The sequence below is a fragment of the Nylanderia fulva genome, unplaced genomic scaffold (assembly GCF_048542155.1).
Source record: "Nylanderia fulva isolate GAGA-0341 unplaced genomic scaffold, ASM4854215v1 Scaffold24, whole genome shotgun sequence".
Taxonomy (NCBI): domain Eukaryota; kingdom Metazoa; phylum Arthropoda; class Insecta; order Hymenoptera; family Formicidae; genus Nylanderia; species Nylanderia fulva.
This window is the reverse complement of record NW_028190304.1, coordinates 1,080,244-1,100,946: the sequence shown is the minus strand read 5'-3', so window position 1 is coordinate 1,100,946 and position 20,703 is coordinate 1,080,244. Positions and strand designations below refer to the sequence as shown.

At 33.1% G+C, this 20,703-nt stretch overlaps 1 protein-coding gene across 4 annotated transcripts in view; it reads left to right on the top strand.

The window, feature by feature from the left end:
- LOC114934211 (beta-1-syntrophin) overlaps positions 1-14,883 on the top strand; it is a 37,433-nt gene extending 22,550 nt beyond the window's left edge. For 3 of the 4 annotated variants that reach the window (XM_029306848.2, XM_085483303.1, XM_029306847.2), the window contains 7 exons: positions 71-379; positions 1,845-2,139; positions 2,510-2,776; positions 9,205-9,626; positions 10,021-10,206; positions 10,655-11,001; positions 12,333-14,883. In XM_029306848.2, the coding sequence (XP_029162681.1) occupies positions 71-379; positions 1,845-2,139; positions 2,510-2,776; positions 9,205-9,626; positions 10,021-10,206; positions 10,655-11,001; positions 12,333-12,384 (1,878 nt within the window). In that variant the 3' untranslated portion in view covers positions 12,385-14,883. Of the gene's footprint in view, positions 1-70; positions 380-1,844; positions 2,140-2,509; positions 2,777-4,299; positions 5,072-9,204; positions 9,627-10,020; positions 10,207-10,654; positions 11,002-12,332 lie in introns of those variants that run through there. The other variant, XM_085483304.1, reaches the window with a different exon arrangement.
- Positions 14,884-20,703: the final 5,820 nt, after the last annotated feature.

Below are 20,703 nucleotides of genomic sequence, written 5' to 3'. Positions count from 1 at the left end.
GCTGGACCGCCGTAATCCCTGAATTATAAAATGATTAATACAAGTTGTTGAACAAAAAATCGGGTTGCAGGACAAGAACGCGGCGTTGACGGGCAGTCTGCCGCGAAGGAAGTCGCGCCTCGCGGACGACATAGTTTGCGCGACTCGTCTGAGTCCGGGTCGTTACCAGCGAAGTCCAGGGCACAATGGTCAGCGGGCGCTCGTCGTGGAGACGCAGAGCCCGGAGGCGAGGCTGAAAGCCGTGTCCGCGGAATCCTTGAGATCCGTCAGCCCCGGAAGCGACAGCGTTTTCTACAGCGAGAGCGCCGACCAGCCTCTCGTCTCCGCGGCGGCTGTCGCCGCTTTGGACGCCGCGCACTGTCACCATTGCGGCAGAGAGGTGATATATTATTATACTTATCGATGCACATCATCTCGCAAGTCCCTCCCGCATACATTCACCCTTCTGTCGACGCCTGTCGTTCTTCGCACTCTTCCATCGATGGGTATCCGGGGGTACCATCTGTTTGCGACACGATTCCTTTGCAACAGCTGATGGACGTCGAATATGTTTCTATATTCGAGGATGTTTCCGAATAAAGGTCCTTCGTATTTTTTTTCGGCGAAAAAAAATTCCAATACATTTAAAGTTGCTTTTGGTACCCATTCGTTGACAGAAGGATTAAATCCTTTACTCTCATAATCTCTTAAAATGTTCGGTGAATCTGCTTAAAAAAGCTTTGTTTTTATATGATTTTTAATTGTTCTTTTGACGGATGGAATAAATATTTAATTAATATGTTAATATGATTAAAAAATGTATTATAAGAATATTGGATTAGTTGATACTTTGAGAGAGATTTTGTGCGCAAAGGGTTTGATGACATTTCTATCATATCCATTTACGATTTCATTCATTATTTCATGAGATACTTAAAATCTTTTTTTATTAAGAGAACAAGCGTAGATCGCATCTAATTTTTCTGCAGCTTTATCGTAGTTTTAAATTAGACTTCATTGCGAGTAAAAGATGGCGAATTATACTAAAACTGCAACTTTCTAAAAATTAATATCTAGTAATCAAGAAGAATTATTACAGTTATTTTTTATTATTATTTTCTTAAGGTTTTGCTATTTAGAAAGAGTCTCGTAGAGTAAATCCTCTGAATAATTGCCTTCATCCTCTTCTTTTTAAAAATAGCATTTATCTCTTGTAGTTTGCTTTTTACTAGCAGTTAGAAAAGCAACTTGCTCTCCTTTTTTTTTATGCTTGATATATCAATATGCGTTGTGTGAATGAATATATAGACTTATAGACGTTCTGAAGTGAAAACTGAATTTCAATATTTATCAAATATATTTTCTCCTAAAATTTTTATCCATTTTTGAGAAAAAGAAAATTATAGATAAAATATTAAAAATTAAAAATGCTTTTAAAACTCGCATCTAAATAATTCCGAACGGTAGAAAATTTTTATTATAGTATAAATATCTATAGATACATAATAGATTATTTTTCTTCCGCTTCACGTTTAATCCGATTAAATAAAAAAAATTGAGCTATCTCAAACAATTCAGTTGTAATGAAAAAATAAAAAAAAAAAGATGCAGATTGGAAGCTATATTAGATCAGAGAGCGTTAAAATAAATAAGATTTATTCCAAGCATCAGAATTTTTCCCGAGGCAAATTGGAAATGACATAGTCTTATTGATTTTTTCATCAAATGAATGTCCACAAAGAACAAAGAACACGAGATGTATAATAGGAATGCAAAGTAGATTCTTCTTTCGATCTATTTCGATCTGTCCATCTGTCTGCCTTCTTTCTCTATCGTGTGTGCCCTCCTGTTGCTTCAATCCCGAGGTGTCGGAAGAGATCGTTCGACCACCGGCAGGTTTTGCGGATTCCCCGGAAGGACACAGAACATCCTCCAAGCACGTTACAGGGCACCGGCTGTACAAGAAGTTCGACAAGAGGTACAGATCGGAAGATCGAGGAGATCGCAGGCATCGGCGCAGCAGTGCCGGTAGATCGGAAATTCGGGCAAAATCGGAGGAGAGAACCACCTCTCGATCGGGAAGCAGAGGTTCGATCGACGACGCTGGCAGAAGAAGGCTGCAAGCTCGAAGCACCGATGTCAGCATGGAGATTCTCACGGGTGAATTTTATTTATGCACGAATTATATATAATAAATATATAATCACGTTAAATTAATTATAAAAAATATTTAATAATTATTTTGATAATGAATTTTATTTAATTTATTTTAATATATATTTATATAATTAAATTTAATATGTTTAATCATGTGTGAATAGTAAAGCGAGAGTCGAGAAAAAAAAATACGAATCACTCTTCGTTTGTCGTATTTATCATATTAATTTTTTGGAGAGTAAAATTAATGCTCTATTTCTTTTTTCGTTCCAAGGAAAATTAGAATAAAGTAGCGTCATTATATTATATGTGCAGAAATAAATATATTTCATCGAACATATTTATTAATTCGTCTCTTTTCTTTAAATGACAGGACGAGAAGACGAAGACACTTATGTGGAACCGTACACGAGCAGCGAATGGATTTATATCGGAGAGCTCGAAGAGAGTCACGTGTGGAGGAGACCCGACAGCAGAGACGGCGACGACGACATTACGGACACTAAAGACAGACGGGACTCTCAAGAATCCACGGAGAGCGAGAAGAATTTTAAGAAGAGGTATCAAGCGGCCACGCACAGGATGGTGCATCGAAAGAGCAGCGGTGAGATGTACAAGAGGATACAAACCAAAAGTTTTGGTGAGTCACAAACAGCGCTATTTTTATCTGACACTCAACAACATTTTGTCGCTTTAAAATTAGTCGCGTAATCATTTTTTAATTATTATACCATTTTCGCGATTTTTCATCCAATTGTATATATAGTTTTATTATTTGAAATATACAAACTTTTGCAGAGAAAAATTACAAAAGTCTAATTAAAAATAATTTAAAAGTAAAATATATATATATATATAGAAAGAGTTTATAGTTAAAAAATTTATTACAAAAATAAAAAAAATATCAATAAAATATTTTAGACTAAATAAAATATGAAAAAAAATAAAAAAATAAAATAAAAATAAAAATTTTTTATAAAATTCTAGCTATATAATTTAAAAAATTCGATAAGTTGCTTTTCCGATTTTAATCTTTCTAAATGCAAAGTGCATTAGCCGCGTCTAACAGCGTTATCGCGATTCTCGATCATATTTTCATCAATGCAGCTCTTCTATAAATGCTCATGTTTATGCAGAAGTCTAAACCACATTCTAAAATTTCATCTCCGCATTATAAAATCATCCGGTATAAACATCCGACCCGCAGCAGCACACAAACGAGCCGCTTTAATGTCGATTTGCACATCACCGAAGAATGTTCTTAACTCGTCTCGCGAAGGCATCCTGCGTTGGATCTGCCGACAAAGGGGGAGAGTGTTGGAGTTCGCGAGTAAACGAGGGTGAGATAAAGAAAGAGAGGGAGAAGCGGAGCGAAGGCAAAAGAGAGTGTCTGGAATGTCGCGAAATAGCGCGAAGAGATAGATAAACAAATAGATCGGAGTCAGGCAGCGTGAAAATAAATAAGATTTATTTCGAGGAAAAATTTTCCCCGAGAAAATCAGAAATTTTATATATAGAAAAATATGTGCCTGAGTGAAAAATATTTTTATGAAAATAAAGATTTATTTTATACTTATAAAAAAAAAATAATAATAAATTGAAAAAGGTTCTGATATATAAATACAAAATCAGATGTGAAAAGGGCTAATAAGATAAAATTAAATTCTTCTCTAAATTATATTAACAAAATAAAAATTTCATTCTATTATCTACTTTTATTTTGTTAATAATAAAAATTTAATTATTTTTTTTCACCGAATTTTGTATTTATAAAAAACTGTATAATCGTTCTAATAATAAACTGTCATAAATATTCAAGAATATCTAAATTATGAAAAAAAAGTAAGAGAAAGAGAGGAAAATCATAAATTTTATATAGGTATAAAAAAACATCTCTGACAATGAGTGAGAAATACAATATTTTTACAAAAATAAAGATAATAAATTTATGCATTATAAAAGAAATTATAATATAAAATTGAAAAGTGCTCTGATGTTATAAATACAAAATCAGGTGTGAAAAAATTAAGGCTAGATAAAATTAAATTCTTCTCTAATTATTAACAAAATAAAATTTTTAATTCTATTACTTTCATTTTGTTAATAATGAAAATTGAATTGAATTTTATTTTTATACCAGATTTTGTATTTATAAAAAAACTGTATAATCGCTAATAATAAACTGTCATGAATATTCAAGAATATTCAAATTGCGAAGAGAGAGTAAGAGAAAGAGAGAGATTAAGAGGACAAGAAAGGGAGAAAAAAAGAGAATCGGGTCATATGATGCAAGAGGGAAAAAATGCGGGTAAATAGAGAGAAAGAGACAGAAGAGAGGATGTTTCTTCCCGATTCTTTAAATAAGCACGGCGTAATACTCGGTCTAAATATAATCCACCCGACGAGCAGAGGCCGACGTCGAGGCGAGACGTCAAGAGTCCGACTTCGAAAGCGGAGAGTCTCGGAGGGACCAAAGCGATCTAACGCGTAATGAGGAGATCCGACGACGTGGGGTGAAAGAGGGGTGGAAGAAGGTGCGTGACTCGAAGAAGGAGCTTTTGGCAGCCCAGTCAGTGGGTCAGGGCGCCGAGACGCATTCCACGCGACTCGAGGCGTCTTCGTGAATTTGTCGTTTCCGCCGCGCGAGTTCATCCTCCTCGACCGACAGGAGGGTTGGATTCTCCCGGATTATGCTGACGCGCGATATCGAAGAAGTAGAAGTGACGGAGTAATCTTTTCTCTCTCTCTTTCTTTTTTTTTTTTTTAATAATTTAACGAACGACGATGGTGTGCAATTCCGCGAGTTCCGAGTGCGCGATGAAGGTGGACGGAGACGTGACGTTGAAGCAATCTCTGGAGGAGCTGCTGAAATGCATGCTCAGGGTTTGGTGCAGAGAGAGTCAGGCTCTGGCGAGGTTTGGCGCGTCGACGACAGGTAAAGAGAAGCTGAAGGGTTTCCGAAAATAAAAATGACGATTGCATCAATATCGATTATAATAAATGGCAATTAATATATCAATGAAAGTTAATGTACTTCAAATTTTTGTAGTTGAGATATTTCGCACAAATTATGTCACTTTTTCATGTTTATTAGGTATTTTTTCAATTTTTACTTTAAATTTTTGAAATTGACATTTCGTACAAATTATACTGTTTTTCTATTCCTTTTATAATTGTTCTTATTAATAATTTTTAATTTTATTTAATATTTATATTTTTAAAATATTTATTTTCATTACCTCTTATATTATTTAATTAAATTAAAAATATTAATTACTTACTAATAACAATCATCTACAAATTGAAAGAAATTGTTACCTTAACTAAACTTTTCAACTAAATATTTTGTTAATTGAACTTATAAAAAATTTAAGTTAAATATAACATATTAAATCTAACAAAATTTATATATCACTTAAATATTAATATATCTCAATTAACAAAATAGTAATTTAGTTGAAAGATAATATTCACTTTATTCATTACTTATAAATTATTTAAACTTATAATTTTATCTTATTTTACCTCAATTTATTTAATATTAAATTTTCTACTTAATTCCGATTTAACTCCTAAATTTTAATTTAATTTAATATTTAATTTTCTCTCTCTTAATTTACTTAAAAATAAATAAGCTAAATTAAGCTTTTAGGTTCATACAGAATATAGAAATTTCTGAATATAGAATTCTTCTCAACTTTCTCTTATTTAATTTTCTTCTAATTCACTTTCTTGACTTTCTAATCTCCTTTCAACATGTACAATCTCCTTTAAATTATATTAAGATTTATTATATGATACTTACATCTATATATTTAAATACAAATCTACAAAATATTTTATTTACACTAGGAAATATTTTCTATAAAGCGATGCAATAAGCTTTTCATATATTTATACGTAAAGACGCATTTTGAGGAGAGATACATATTATCCCATAATATAATATTATTTCGAAAGTTAACTCTTTGATCTCATGATCCTTAATTGCAATATCGCGAGAACTTTACTCTAGAGACAGTTATTATCGCTTATAGAGGTTACGGGGATAATGTCATTCCCTCTGTATTCATGGTTTGATTTCTATTCATGAAACACCGCGCACGGCGCCAAATTAACGACGACATAAATAACCGTAGCGAAGATACGAGGGTATCTGTATCTCGACACAAAGATATCGGAAGGTATACGCACTCGAGTGTCGACAATCGAATGTCGGCCAAGAATCGTTAAGATGCGGCCTGAATGTCTTAATGAGACTATGCACCTGCCCTCATCAGACGCGCGCATCTGCGTACATCATCGTCTCGCGTAATAAAATAGAGGTAATTCTAAATGAGTGCACAAAAATTTAAAAGATCATTCTTTGTCGAAAATTAAAGAGACTCTTTCATATAAACATATTCCTCCTCGAAAAATTATACTCTTCTTCGAAGGATGTGGAAATTAGGTTTTTATTTTTTTTTCAATTTTTTTTTTTCAACATCTACTATAATTTTATATATATTTTGCTTCTTTTTTTTATTATAAAATTCAACTTCTCGTAACTCGAAACCTACGTCATTTAGCATCCTGCTGAGCATGATAATGTGTTTTAATTTTTTTCTTGCAAACTATTGATTTTACGAAGCAAATTAAAGAAATGAAAAAGTTTCTAAAGAAATCAAGCTTTCTAATAAATATTTTTAGATGATAATATTCTGATTAATTAAAAAGTTGTAATAAAAAGTTGAATAGAGATTGCTGTTTCATCCCCATATAACAATATGGATTTAAAAAATATTAACAAGTATATAATAGTATTCTTTCACTAGCAGAAAATGTCCACCAAATTTCATATTTTAATTTGTCTAAAATTTAAGAAAAAAATTAAATCCTAATTTTCACTCTCTCTTAAGAAATACGTTTATATGAAAAACCCTCCTGAATTTTTGACAAGGAATCATCTAAAACTTTGTCGCACTTATTCAGGATCACCCTCTATATATTTCATTGATGAAACGTGATGTTATTGATATTTATTGGTTCTGCAATGTTTTTTTTTATATCGCGTTTAAATGGATCAGAGAATCCATCTCGATGAGACACACGTACAGTGAACCTGGATTATAAAAGACATACACATGCATACATATATATTTCTACCGTATCTATGTATATCCCATGCAATGTGCTTATATCTATGAACTTCGCTTGCACGATAAAGTCGCGCTCTTTTTCCAGCGTCTTTCACGTTCATGATCAAAGCGAGGACTAAAACGGGGCGGTGCAAAAATAAATAAATAAAAGCCGGCCGGTGGATGACGACGAGTCACACCACCGGCTCTGTGTAACGAGGGGAAAAGTGACTCTAGGCTCGAAATATGCTCGATTACGTTTGTAGCGCAAGCGCATCTTTTTGCGTGTGTGTGCCATGATCCATTTTTTCTTCCTCTTCTTCTTCCTCTTCTTCGTCTTCTTCCGCCTCGGCCGATCTAGAGCAGCGGCCCGCTTGGACGGTTTAATCACGCCGCCGCGTCGTGCAACTATTCTCGTGGTCGCTCGCGATCGCTCGATACCTCGCACACGTGGCCTGGCCGCACGTAGGCTTAACAATTTACCACTTCGCGCATATACGATTCTCTTTTTGCTCGTGTATCAAATGCTCTCCTCCCGTCTAAATATAATCCATCCGGCGGGACGGATTTGCATATTAAATGCTCGTAAGGGAGAATTATTAAGCACATTGAATGTCTTCCACTTCGACGTACAAAATCGTGAAAATATTTCTGTCAATATTTATATGGACAAATGTATATGAAAATAAATTGAATATAATAAATATATTATTTATTTATAAATAATAAACATATTTTTTTCTATTTTTATATAAAGAATATTTTATTAAAATATTTACATATTAATTATAGTAATATATATATGTGTAATAATATATTTGTAAATAAAAATCATAAAACATTTTTTAATTTATTGATATTTAATGTAAAATATTTTTAATTATTCTTAAATTAATCGAAACTATTTTGTTAACATAGACATAAATTTATATGAAAACTTGTAATATAATAAGTATATATGTATTTCTAAATGAAATTTTATTATATAGGTATTTTTCTTATTAGAAAAAAATATATAAAATATGATAATATATATCTATATTATAATATATTTTATAAAAAAGTATTTTTTTTAATTATTTATATTTAATATTAAATATTTTAAATCATTCGCCATAATAAATGTATACACTCACTCCAAAAAAGCGGTACACTTAAAATTTGGAAAAGTCACCAAATTTCAAATGACGATAACTTCGTAAATAATAAAGATAGAAAGATTTCTAAAATATGAAAATAAAGCTTGGAATCTCCACTTTAAAAATCTATTCATTTCAATGTTGCGAGATAAATTGATTAAAAATGGCGGATGACAATACGAAAATATGCAAAATTGAAAAATAATATCCGAGTTTGCCAAGGCATATGATGTAAGTCAAATGTCACAACTTAACGAGATAAAAGCATATGATAGTATAGAATCTCCCCTTTAAAATGCTTTTTTATTCATCTCAATACGATGATTTTTTGCCGAGTTATTCGCATTTAAAAAAAAAAGCTGCTTTTTTATTGAAATGCGAATAACTCGGTGAAAAATCATCGTATCGAGATGAATAAAAAAGCATTTTAAAGGGGAGATTCTATACTATCATATACTTTTATCCCATTGAGTTGCGATATTTGACTTACATCATATGCCTTGGCAAACTCGAACATTATTTTTCAATTTTGCATATTCTCGTATTGTCATCCGCCATTTTTAACAAATTTATCTCGCAACATTGAAATAAATAGATTCTTAAAGTAGAAATTCCAAACTTTATATTCATTTTTTAGAAACCTTCCTATCTTTATTATTTACAAAGTTATCATCATTTGAAATTTGGTAACTTTTCCAAATTTTAAGTAAACCGCTTCTTTTGGAGTAAGTGTACGCATTTAAAGCAACATTTTAGAAAATGCATTAAATAAATTTTTAAAAAATTTGAATATTAAATTTAATGTTAATTAGAGAGCGACAAGAGGGTGGTCGTGAAACGCGAGGCTGGCGGGGAATTCGGATTCCGCATTCACGGTTCCAAACCGGTGGTGGTCTCCGCGATCGAGCCGGATACGCCCGCGGAGAGTTCCGGTCTCGAGGTAGGCGACATCATCATGTCGGTGAACGGCAGAAGCGTCATGGACGCCACTCATTCGGAAGTCGTGAGACTCGCGCACTCCGGCACAGACGTCCTGGAACTCGAAGTTGCGAGGACCTGCAATGTGTTGGCACCCCGTATTGCTCGTTCGGGGGCGAAAGAAAGCTCCGACGAGATACCCATGTGCACGGGATATCTCTGGAGAAAGTCTACGTCGTCAAGCACGGAAAAATGGGTGCGCAGATGGTTCGCTCTTCGTCGTGACAACTGCCTGTATTGCTACAAGACTGACTCGGTGAGTAAATGTTATTAATATAAAAGAACAACTTTTGAATTCGCGATGGATTTGTTTGGATAGTAAGGGTTGGAAAAAATCCAAGTCTTTTTCTTCTGCCTAAAAACTTTATATTTTTTGTAATAATAATATATTTTAATACTATAATAAAAAATATATATTATATATTATTAAAAATTATGAGGAAAAGAGAAATTTAAAAGCAAATAATTATAAAATTATTATAAAAAGAATATTGAAGAAGTATACATATTTAGAAATAAAAATTTAGAAATAAGAGAAATGCACAGACAAGGAGAAATTGATGTAGCTTGGAAAATTCGAGGTAAAAATTCAGAACTGTTTGTGTACAAGCCGAGAGATGTACTTAAGATATACTTATCGCAACACACAGGATTCGCAACCGGTGGGCGCGGTGATGCTCCTCAAGTACGACGTGGAGCAGACGCCTGAATTGAGAGTGCACAGTTTCGCGATAAAGAAACAAGGCGCACCGACGTTACGACTGGCAGCTGATACCGAAGAGGCGGCAGCACGATGGACGATAGTCATACGCGAAGCAGTCGAGAGGAACAATCAGGTACGCAAAGTTGTTCTTTGAAAATATATTGAAAGCTATCTAAAGGATTTTCATGTACGAATTTATTTTTCTTTTTATCGTAACGTTTCTCAGAATTTTCGTTCACCAAACTAATTTACACACAAGAAAAACAAGATGACCTTTATATGACCTTTAGGAGTCAACCTGACCCCACACGTTACCTTATGTTTTTAACGTGAAATTTCCTCTATCGATTTCCGATGTCAAAAATAGGTCATTCCATTTGAAAAACTAAAGTTAATTTTGAAGAAACCTTGAACAAGGTCATCTACGATCAACTCAAGGTCACCATCGGATGTCCCTCTAAAAACCTTTGTCTAAAACATTTTTTTCATTTGTACTATACCTTTTGCGATGATAACCAGGGTACATAATTAAAATGGAACGCCCTGTATAAAATATTTGATGGCTCGATGCTTCTTCCAAGATTGACACTTGGCTGGACTCGTCGCTGAGGATGAGAGAGATGGCCGCCTGCGCTATCGCGAGGCCGGACTGCTTCGGTTATCTGAGCAAGCAGCAGGAACACGCGCGAAAGACGTCCTCGCCCACCGGCTGGTCCAGACGGTATTGCGTGCTGAAGGACGCCGCGTTATACTTCTACGATGACGCCAACGCCGAGAAGGCGTTCGGCGTGGCGTGTCTGCACGGCTTCAGGGTTCACAGCAGCGCGCCCAGCTCCGGCGGCCGGAAGCACGCTTTCGAGCTGCAGCCGCCGGATCCCACACAGAGAAGCTACATCTTTGCCACCGAGACGGAAATGGATAAGAAACGGTGAATAATAATAGAACTCGTTTACCCGCAAATTCCGATAGTAATTCCTACTCGTGGAAAAGGGAACATAAATTTAAAGGATTTAAAAAGAATGTTCAATAACTATAAATTATTTTAATTAAAATTTTACTAAGGGAGGATTAAGAGGATTTAAAATAATACCTCTCGTACAATAAATGATACTTTTTGTATGCGATTCTTTGTTCAATCCTCAACAAATTGAGGGGAATAATCGCCCCTTTACTCTTCATTAATATTAATTTTAATTTATTATCATAATACTGTTTAAATCAATATAAATTTTTACAAATATCTTTATTTTATTTTACATAAGCCGGAGCACAATTCATTAAACTCTCATTTGTCTTTATCAGATAAATCCTTTCCCCATCTTAATCCTACTTTATATATTTTTCTCTTTTATTATTATAAAAATTTGAGACATTTTAAATCTTTTAAATCCTTCTTAGTTAGTAAAATTTTGATTCATATAAAGATGTATAGAGTTATAAAATAATTTTTTATAAAAAAATTATTTACATTTATATTTTTCCTATTCTATATATATCTACTATAATCTAAATAAAGTAATCTTGAATTTTAAAGTATTCTTGATTTAGTTTATTTTGAAAAAATGTAAAAAAAAAATAAAAAATTTTCTATTAACTTATTAAACTTTAAAATTATTATCTTAAAAATTTTTCTTTCCTTCATTTAATTTAATTTTTACAAATTTAAATAATAATTATTATTAATATAAATTTCAATACAAAAATAAAAAATACATATATTACGTTATCATAAACAATCTATATGTTTATTAAAAATGACGAGTTTATCTTTTGGTTGGTTCTGGAAAACCTCGACGCTATTTTTCCAATATTTCTGTTTTGTTAAATTAAATTCTCTGAAAAATCAGTAATTAAATATTTGTATATGTGTGAAAGACGTAGCTTTTAATATTTATTTTATTTATTTGATATTGTTATTTATGGGAGCAGTCATATCCATATACACACACATATACATATGTGTGTGTGTATGTATAAATAAAATCTAGTATAATATAAAAAATTCAGAATTATTTACTTTTTAATTCAAAATTTGTATTTCAAATTTAAATATTCCTTTAACAAAATTGGTTATAATATTACTATAATATAAGACGCATCTTCTTTTAAATATTTGCAAATCTAAATTTTCAGCGAATTTTTTACAAGTTTAGAGAAGACACAGATTCTGTTATTATCTCTTTATATATGCAAAGCGTAACGCACACATAATCCTTTTTTTCACACGAATTAAATACAAATAATAATCTATCATTTCAGATGGTTGGCTGCCCTCGAGTATTCGATCGATCGATGGATCAAAATAGGTTGATGCAAAATAATCCGCCCTACGACGAATCCAACGAGTCGCAGTAGCGAAGATCGTCCATGGAGATCCTCTTCCGCACCTGTTTTCGGTTCCTAAATAAAACAAACAAACAAACAAGCAAACGCGAATCTGCCGATTGGTTATCTCGACGATCATCACACAAATACACACACAGATACACAAAAATACTTGGATGTTTCGCCAAGATCTTCATCTTTCAACATTATTGAACCTCATCATCGTGTCATCGATCATCATCATTGTAACTGCTGATTAACAGTGACGTTTACGTGAAGTTGTTCGAATAAAAGTCAATGCTACGGCAAACAGACTCGGCAACTTTTGTGTTCCATTTTCAGCTGATTGACTCGTCATCGTTGCTTATCTACCATCGGAATTGTTTATCAGCAGTAATGCAATTCCATATCGGGGCTAAAAACGATATAATCCTGAGCAGCGAGTTCGGTTCTCGATGCTACAGATATATATATAGTTTACCCTAGAGAACATGAGAACAATCGTATTTTTTCTCGTCGCGAATAAATGGCTCAGCACCATCGGAATCCAATATTGTCGAAAAGTTACACCGATTCCGAGATTTCCAGGATTAAATTTCCATTTTTGAAAAAAAAAAAAAAAAAAAAAAAACTCATCGAACCCCTGAATAATGGGAAACTTTTCCCATCGAATAATGGGAAACTTTTCCCATTTCAATCCTACATCCTGTCCACATTGTACATGTTATCGCTGGATATGGCGCTTCGCTGAATCAAAACGTGTAAAAAAAAAGAGAGAAAAAAATTATGGACACTAAAAAATCGAATCTCCCGAGAGTTTTTTGTAATAACGAGACCCATAGTTCGACGATTCCCTGATACGTCTGCGAAAAACGAGGACTCTTCACGGTTGTGTTTGTCGCTGAAACTCTATACGCACATAAAGATAATTCTACGATTGCGAGGAGGGAATAAATTAAAAAAAAATATATATATATCTTTTTAAGAACGAGACGAAAACGAATTCTCGAATGTTCAATAAAATTGTATAAACGACGCGAGAAATCGATAGAAAGGAAAAAAAGTAGTTTAAAAACCCTTCGCCAGACACGCGCATGTGCATGCGTAGTTATGCGATAGTTATGCGTACGTGCATATTATGGAATTGCCATTAATTATATATGTAACGTTAATTCTTACCAACAACGCCAATATACATACTTGTAACAATCGAAGAAAAAAAATAAATAAATAGAAGGAAACACTCCGCGCGAAGGAGAGGAAAGATTCGATTTAATGAGAATTAAATTAAAGAGAGAAACGAAATAGTTGCGCGTCTGTGTGTCTGGAGAAAATATTATTGCGTGAATTCTCATGCATTTATCCGCGTGTGTACGATATATATGGAAATAAAAATCGAACATGTGCGCATTTCGCTGTCAGAAAATCGCGCGTAGAGAGGAAGCGCGAGCGGAGATCAGCGTATATACATTTTAACGAGAAGATATCCTACACCCTGGCACATCAGGTTCAGACCAATCTTGTTTGCTTCCACCGGTATATACAGGGTGTCCCAGAAATGCCGGTACACATTTTATGCATAATAAAATTTGAATTACCAAGAGACACGCGATGGATCCGTTAATGTCTTCTAATATATTATTATTATTATTATTATTATTATTATATATAGTTTATATATAAATTTATGTATATATATAAAATACACATATATTGTATAAAGAATTATATTATTAATATAATTATAAATATAATTACAAATATAATTAATTTAAAGAGGCAGAGACTTTTACTTTTAAGTTTGTTCTAAATTTCCTTTGAAGAAATTTTAATTTTCAAAAGTTTAGACAGCAAAATTTGTAATCGCAATTTTATTTTATGTTGTGAAAATTCAAAGGTGAAAAAATAGCTTCATGCTTCTTTAAAAAGAAAGTCAAGCCACAAATGATTTAAGCAAGTCGTTAAAATATGTACCGACGATTCAAAGAGGCGCCCTGTAATATAAAAGACCTTTTTATTTAAAACAAATTTCGTTCGGGATATATGTGTATAATAGTACCTACATAAATTATTATGAACTTATTTTTTCTTTTTTTAGAGACGATTTTATTAGCCTCGTATTGCGTTTTATTCGCGTCGATCGATAAAGAGAAAATTCTCGAGAACTAGTTGACAGTAAAATGACAGCGGTATGACAATGCGGGATTTTCAAAGTGTCAATCCCCATATGGAAGGAGTGATAGATAAAGGATTAAGGAAACGAGACAGGACGACACACGAAGAGAACCAGTACAGGAAGAAGAACAAGGCATACATACCGACGATATCGTCGCTACAAAGTGCATACATTGTTTCATGGTCGGCGCATCGACCAGGGTTCGGTCGGAGAGCGATACGTTTAAAAAGAAAAGAAAAATTATGTAAATCGAAAAGAGCCCGGTCAACCGCTCAACAAATTTCGAATAAAATAGAAAGTTTAATATAATTTTCCGATACGAAACGTATATGTCATTTACCCACTTTTATTGAAAATCGATATTGATATTGAATTTGCATCGATTTTTCACGATTTTTTTTTGAATTTTGACATTTTATGTTGATTATTATTATTTATTATATTGTATTTTAATTAAAAATATATTATTAATCGACAAATTTGATAAAAAATCATTTTGTATAGATTGAAAGGAATATAAATTATATTCTTTGATCGTAAGGGGTTCTTTAAGCACGTCACATTTTATATAAATAAATTATAATAGTTGCAAAGAAATTAAAAAATTATTTTTATAACTCTAACTATATATTTCTTAAAATTGTGACGTGACGGAACATTTCAAAATTCGGCATTAAAATGGGGAGCACTGCACCGTGAGAGAAATAATTAATTATTATTTATTATACTTATTTAATTATAAATATTTTATTAATTGACAAATTCGATAAAAATTCATTCTGTATAGGTTAAAGTAATATAAATTATATTCTTTGATCATTAAAATACATACTTGTCAAGTTTGATATATGAATAAATTATAATATACATTGAAACAGTTCGAAAAAAATGAGAGCCCTATTTTTATAACTCTAACTACATATTTCTTAAAATGGTGACGTAACGGAACATTTCAAAATTCGGCATTAAAATGGGAAGCACTGCACCGTGAGAGAAATAATTACTTATTATTTATTATACTTATTTAATTATAAATATTTTATTAATTGACAAATTCGATAAAAATTCATTCTGTATAGGTTAAAGTAATATAAATTATATTCTTTGATCATTAAAATACATACTTGTCAAGTTTGATATATAAATAAATTATAATATACATTAAAACAGTTCAAAAAAAATGCGAGCCTTATTTTTATAACTCTAACTACAATACATATTTCTTAAAATGGTGACGTGACGGAACATTTCAAAATTCGGCATTAAAATGGGAAGCACTGCACTGTGAGAGAAATAATTAATTATTATTTATTATACTTATTTAATTATAAATATTTTATTAATTGACAAATTCGATAAAAATTCATTCTGTATAAGTTCATCAAAGAATACAATTTATATTACTTTATTATCATTAAAATACATACTTGTCAAGTTTGATATATAAATAAATTATAATATACATTGAAACAGTTCGAAAAAAATGCGAGCCTTATTTTTATAACTCTAACTACATATTTCTTAAAATTGTAACGTGACGAAACATTTCAAAATTCGGCATTAAAATGGGAAGCACTGCACCGTGAGAGAAATAATTAATTATTATTTATTATACTTATTTAATTATAAATATTTTATTAATTGACAAATTCGATTGAAATTCATTCTGTATAGGTTAAAGTAATATAAATTATATTCTTTGATCATTAAAATACATACTTGTCAAGTTTGATATATAAATAAATTATAATATACATTGAAACAGTTCGAAAAAAATGCGAGTCTTATTTTTATAACTCTAACTACATATTTCTTAAAATTGTAACGTAACGAAACATTTCAAAATTCGGCATTAAAATCGGGAGCACTGCACCGTGAGAGAAATAGTGATTCTTCCCCTCTTATTCATCCGTATAATATTCTTAATCAAAATGCAGCGAACGCGAATCAAAGACCTCTGCATTTCGCGTGGAGAGAGAATCATCGTTCGGGAATGATGATTAAGACTCGACGCGATCGAGGGGCACGATCGATCGCGATGCACGATAATATCCGTACGGCGTTAACCGAGAAGGGAATAGCTGAAAAGCCACAGGAAGATCTCAATTACGATGATCGCAATGAAATATCGCGAGAGAAGGAGGGAGCAAGATAAATTCGGAGAACGGGCGCGTTGGCCGCTTCGTCCGCGGCTGCGGGCCCCTGGTATCCGTTTGATAGCAGATAGCAGGCCGAACGATCCTGGTATGTTCTCATTACGCGTCGTGTAGGTATGCGGTCTGGTCCCTCTCTTCCCTTCGCAGAAGAGCGTACCCTCTCCTGGAGGCTGAGCGAAGCTCTCTTTCTCGCTTCTTGGCTCCGCCGCGTCTCTTCAAGCTGGAATTTCCTGGGTATCTCACCACTTCTTCTTCCTACGCGACAGACGTAATCAGACGCAATGAAGAGAGAAATGACGGAATACTCTGTATTATTTCGAGTCCCCCAACTTCGAAATTCCATGGTGACTCTCTCCTTATGTAGCTCTGTGTCCTTCTTCACCTTCCAGTCTCTTCTCGTTTTGTCTCCCGGCGCGATGGTGATCTCCATGACGTTGCTGTGGGCATCTCTCGCTGTCATGGTGGTAGTGATGGTGGCGGCGGCAAGATTGTGATGGGGGAATGAATCGGCGAGGTGAGAGGAGAAGGAACTAGTTCAGTGAACAAAACGACGCGAGAGTGGGGCAGTCTTCGGGTACTCGTGTAAGAGAGAGAGAGAGAAGAGCTGTAACCCTGATAATATTCCATGCTCGCGACATACGCATAAGAGCTCCTTTAATTTTATATTAGGCTGCCGGATAACCAACCTTCTCTTTCTCTGGATCTCTCCGGCTGTCTCTGTCTGCAGACGAAGTTTAACGGGTTGCGGTGAAGGAACTCTCGCGACACGCATCGGACATCGCGATCATCAGCTTCGCTTTACGCTCGCAATCGTGTTACAAATGTTGAAGACCCGAGTCCACCGGACGGATATTTTGTTTTTGCATGACGCGGCGCATTTTTTTTCCTGCACATCGGGTTTTCTCACTTCGAGTTGGAGATTGTAGTCCAGAGAGATTGAATAATGGCGGAATTGATTTAAAAGTCAGCTTTCGAAGTTGTCTTCTGATCTACGAAAGCACGAATTTTTTCACCATTCGTAATTTCATGAATTTATACGGATTGTCGTTATTTATAGGGTACGTTAGTTTATACAGGGTGTCCGGTAACTAACGGGTCAATGATTAAGGGAGGATTCTCTGGCCAATTTGGAGACGATTTTTCCTTAGCAAAAAAGGTTGAGAAGTCAATAATTTTCGAGTTATAAGCGATTGAAAAAAATGGGTTTTTTGAAAACTAAACGTTTTGGAGTTAAAAGTCTAACATAATTACATTCTTCAGTTAATTTCAGGTAGAGTTTACTATAATAAAATTTTAATTTGAGGCTTATTTATAAAGATACATAATGACAAATATTGGAAAGTTGTAAAAAATGATGACCTTTTTCGACATTTTCGCTGAGGAAAAATCGTTCCCAAATTGACCAAAGAATTTTTCGAGTTATATACACATCTTAAAATTTTATTTAAAATGTCACCATATTGTTTGTCATTGTTAGAAATATTGTTAAAATTATTTAAAAACCAGCAATGACAATTTAAATTACATGGTTATTGATATAGGCTAGTTATTCTAAATTTGAATTTTAAATAAGAAAACAGAAAATTGTTGGACAGCTAAATTAAAAATATGAAAGCAGAGGTAGACTGAGACAAGTTACATTATCTAATTATTCAATTATTGTTTCATAGATTAATTAAAATTACAAACTTGTTTTTTTTATAAAATTTGTTTAAAATTCATCACTATCTTCATATGTATATATAACTACAAACATTTGGCAAATTTCTCCAGATCCATAAGTAACATTCTATATATAGATATAGATAAAATAGCGTCATAGAATAAGAATTTGAATCTACATAGTAAGTGGTTAACAGACTAGTTATTCTAAATCTAAATTTCAAATAAGGAAGCAAAATTTTTGAGCAACTGAATAAAATCAAAATACTCAATTAATCACATGTAAGGCTCTTATAATAAAAGTTAAACAGAAAAAAGGCAGTAAGAGCCACGTGTAAATAGATTTATTAAAATACTGTAAAACAAAATAAAACATGTAAAATGAATCTAAAACTATATAAAATATTATATATATACAATTAAATAAAAAATTGAAAAGCAAAGGTAAAAACTCTGACAAGAGTATATAGTATGATCTAATTCCCAGGTTTGACCTGCGTATAAACTTCTCGCGACTTCTGGAGTTTAATGTTACAAAACGAGCCTTTGTTTTCACGCCGACTACGAGTCGCTAATTAGCATACGTGGCCGCTAATAAAACCGTAAAAGAGAGAGTGACAGCGAGCTGTCAATCGGAAACCCAAAACAATGACGTCGCGACCGCGATGCCATTCACACGTTGCATTGCGCTACAAAAGGCTAATGCTATGTAAATATAGAGTCTCGCCTATTGAAGCGTCCATTTTTTCTCACGCCAAAGGATAGTCGAGGTGGCCTTGTACTTGGCATCCCGACCTTTTAGGAAAAAGAGATGATGTACGTCATCATCTCGCGTAGGTATACCGTTATGTACGCGTTGATGTCGGCCGATTCGTCAACGTTCCACGGGTCTCTTTGTCCCCTTTCGAGTTACCAAGGAGCAAAACAAGTCGCGAAATGAATTCACGAAATGAAGATCGTTTGAAGATCGCCCGACAAAAGGGAAACAGAGAGAGCCGGGCTTTTTTAGCGTCAACTATGTATCTCGACTCCCGCGAGAAAAGAGAGCGAGCAGCTAAATCGACTTCGAAATAGCTCGTATAAAGAGAAATACGTGCTCTATCAATTTCCATTCGCGCTCGTTTCGACGAGAGGTTACGACGCCGCTGAATTTTACGACGTCGCGCCTTGGTAGCTTAAACGTCGTTCTATTTTATCCATAAAACACCATTTTTGCGCACCCCATTCTTTTTATCGGTCCAATAGAATAATCAATTCTCCGCTTTTCCACAATTAAAGTACGTATAGAGACAAAGCGCGAACTTACTGATTTTATGTTGAGAACAATTGTTTTAAATTCAAAAATATAACATAATATATGTACAACATGTTTTTTAAAAATATTTTTATAAGCAGAGAATGCGGATATTTTAATGATAAGAGACGTTGATGGAAAAATTCGGAGAAACTCTATGAGAACTGCCGTTCACTGGTCTTTACGCGACGCGGATATCGCGCTTGCAAAATCGTATGAGAGAAAAAGATGAAGAAAAAAAACGATATGTAATTATGGAGACATGTTCACCAAGCATTCCCAAGCTGGCTAATACTTTCGTTCGCCGCGGCCTTTTATCCCCGACGTTGTTACACACGTGTTTAGATTTGCGGTATGCGACTTTGCACTCGCGTCTAATGGAGATTTTAATATGATTTCGATGTGGAGTGTTTACGAAGGGATTTCGAAGCAATATTAGTTATTGAAATGAAAGAAAGATATTCTTCTTTCGTTTTTAATTAATCGACATTTTTTTCTATTTAAAAATGCATTTATATAATTTCGATACAGTGTACAAGGGGATTTCGAAGCAATATTAATTACTATAATTATCGAAATAGAAGAAAAAAAATCTTGTGTACATTTTATTTTTATTTTAATTAATCAGCATTTTTTGCATTAAAAATGCATTTATATAATTTCGATGGAGTGTACGAAGGGATTTTCGGTATTAATTGCTATAAATAGTTATTAAAATAAAAGAAAAAGAATCAAACCTCGTATAAATTCTTTATTTTTATTTTAAATTGAGATTAACATTTTTTCTATTTAAAAATACAGTTAATATTAATAAAGTGTAATGCTGGAAAACATGAAGAGGCATTTACTTGATCTTGTGTACATTTCATTTTTATTTTAATTAATCAGCATCTTTTGCATTAAAAATGCATTTATATAATTTGAATAGAGTGGTACAAAAAAATTTTCAGAGCAATATTAATTACTTAGTTATTAAAATAAAAGAAAAAGAATCAAACTTTGCATAAATTCTTTATT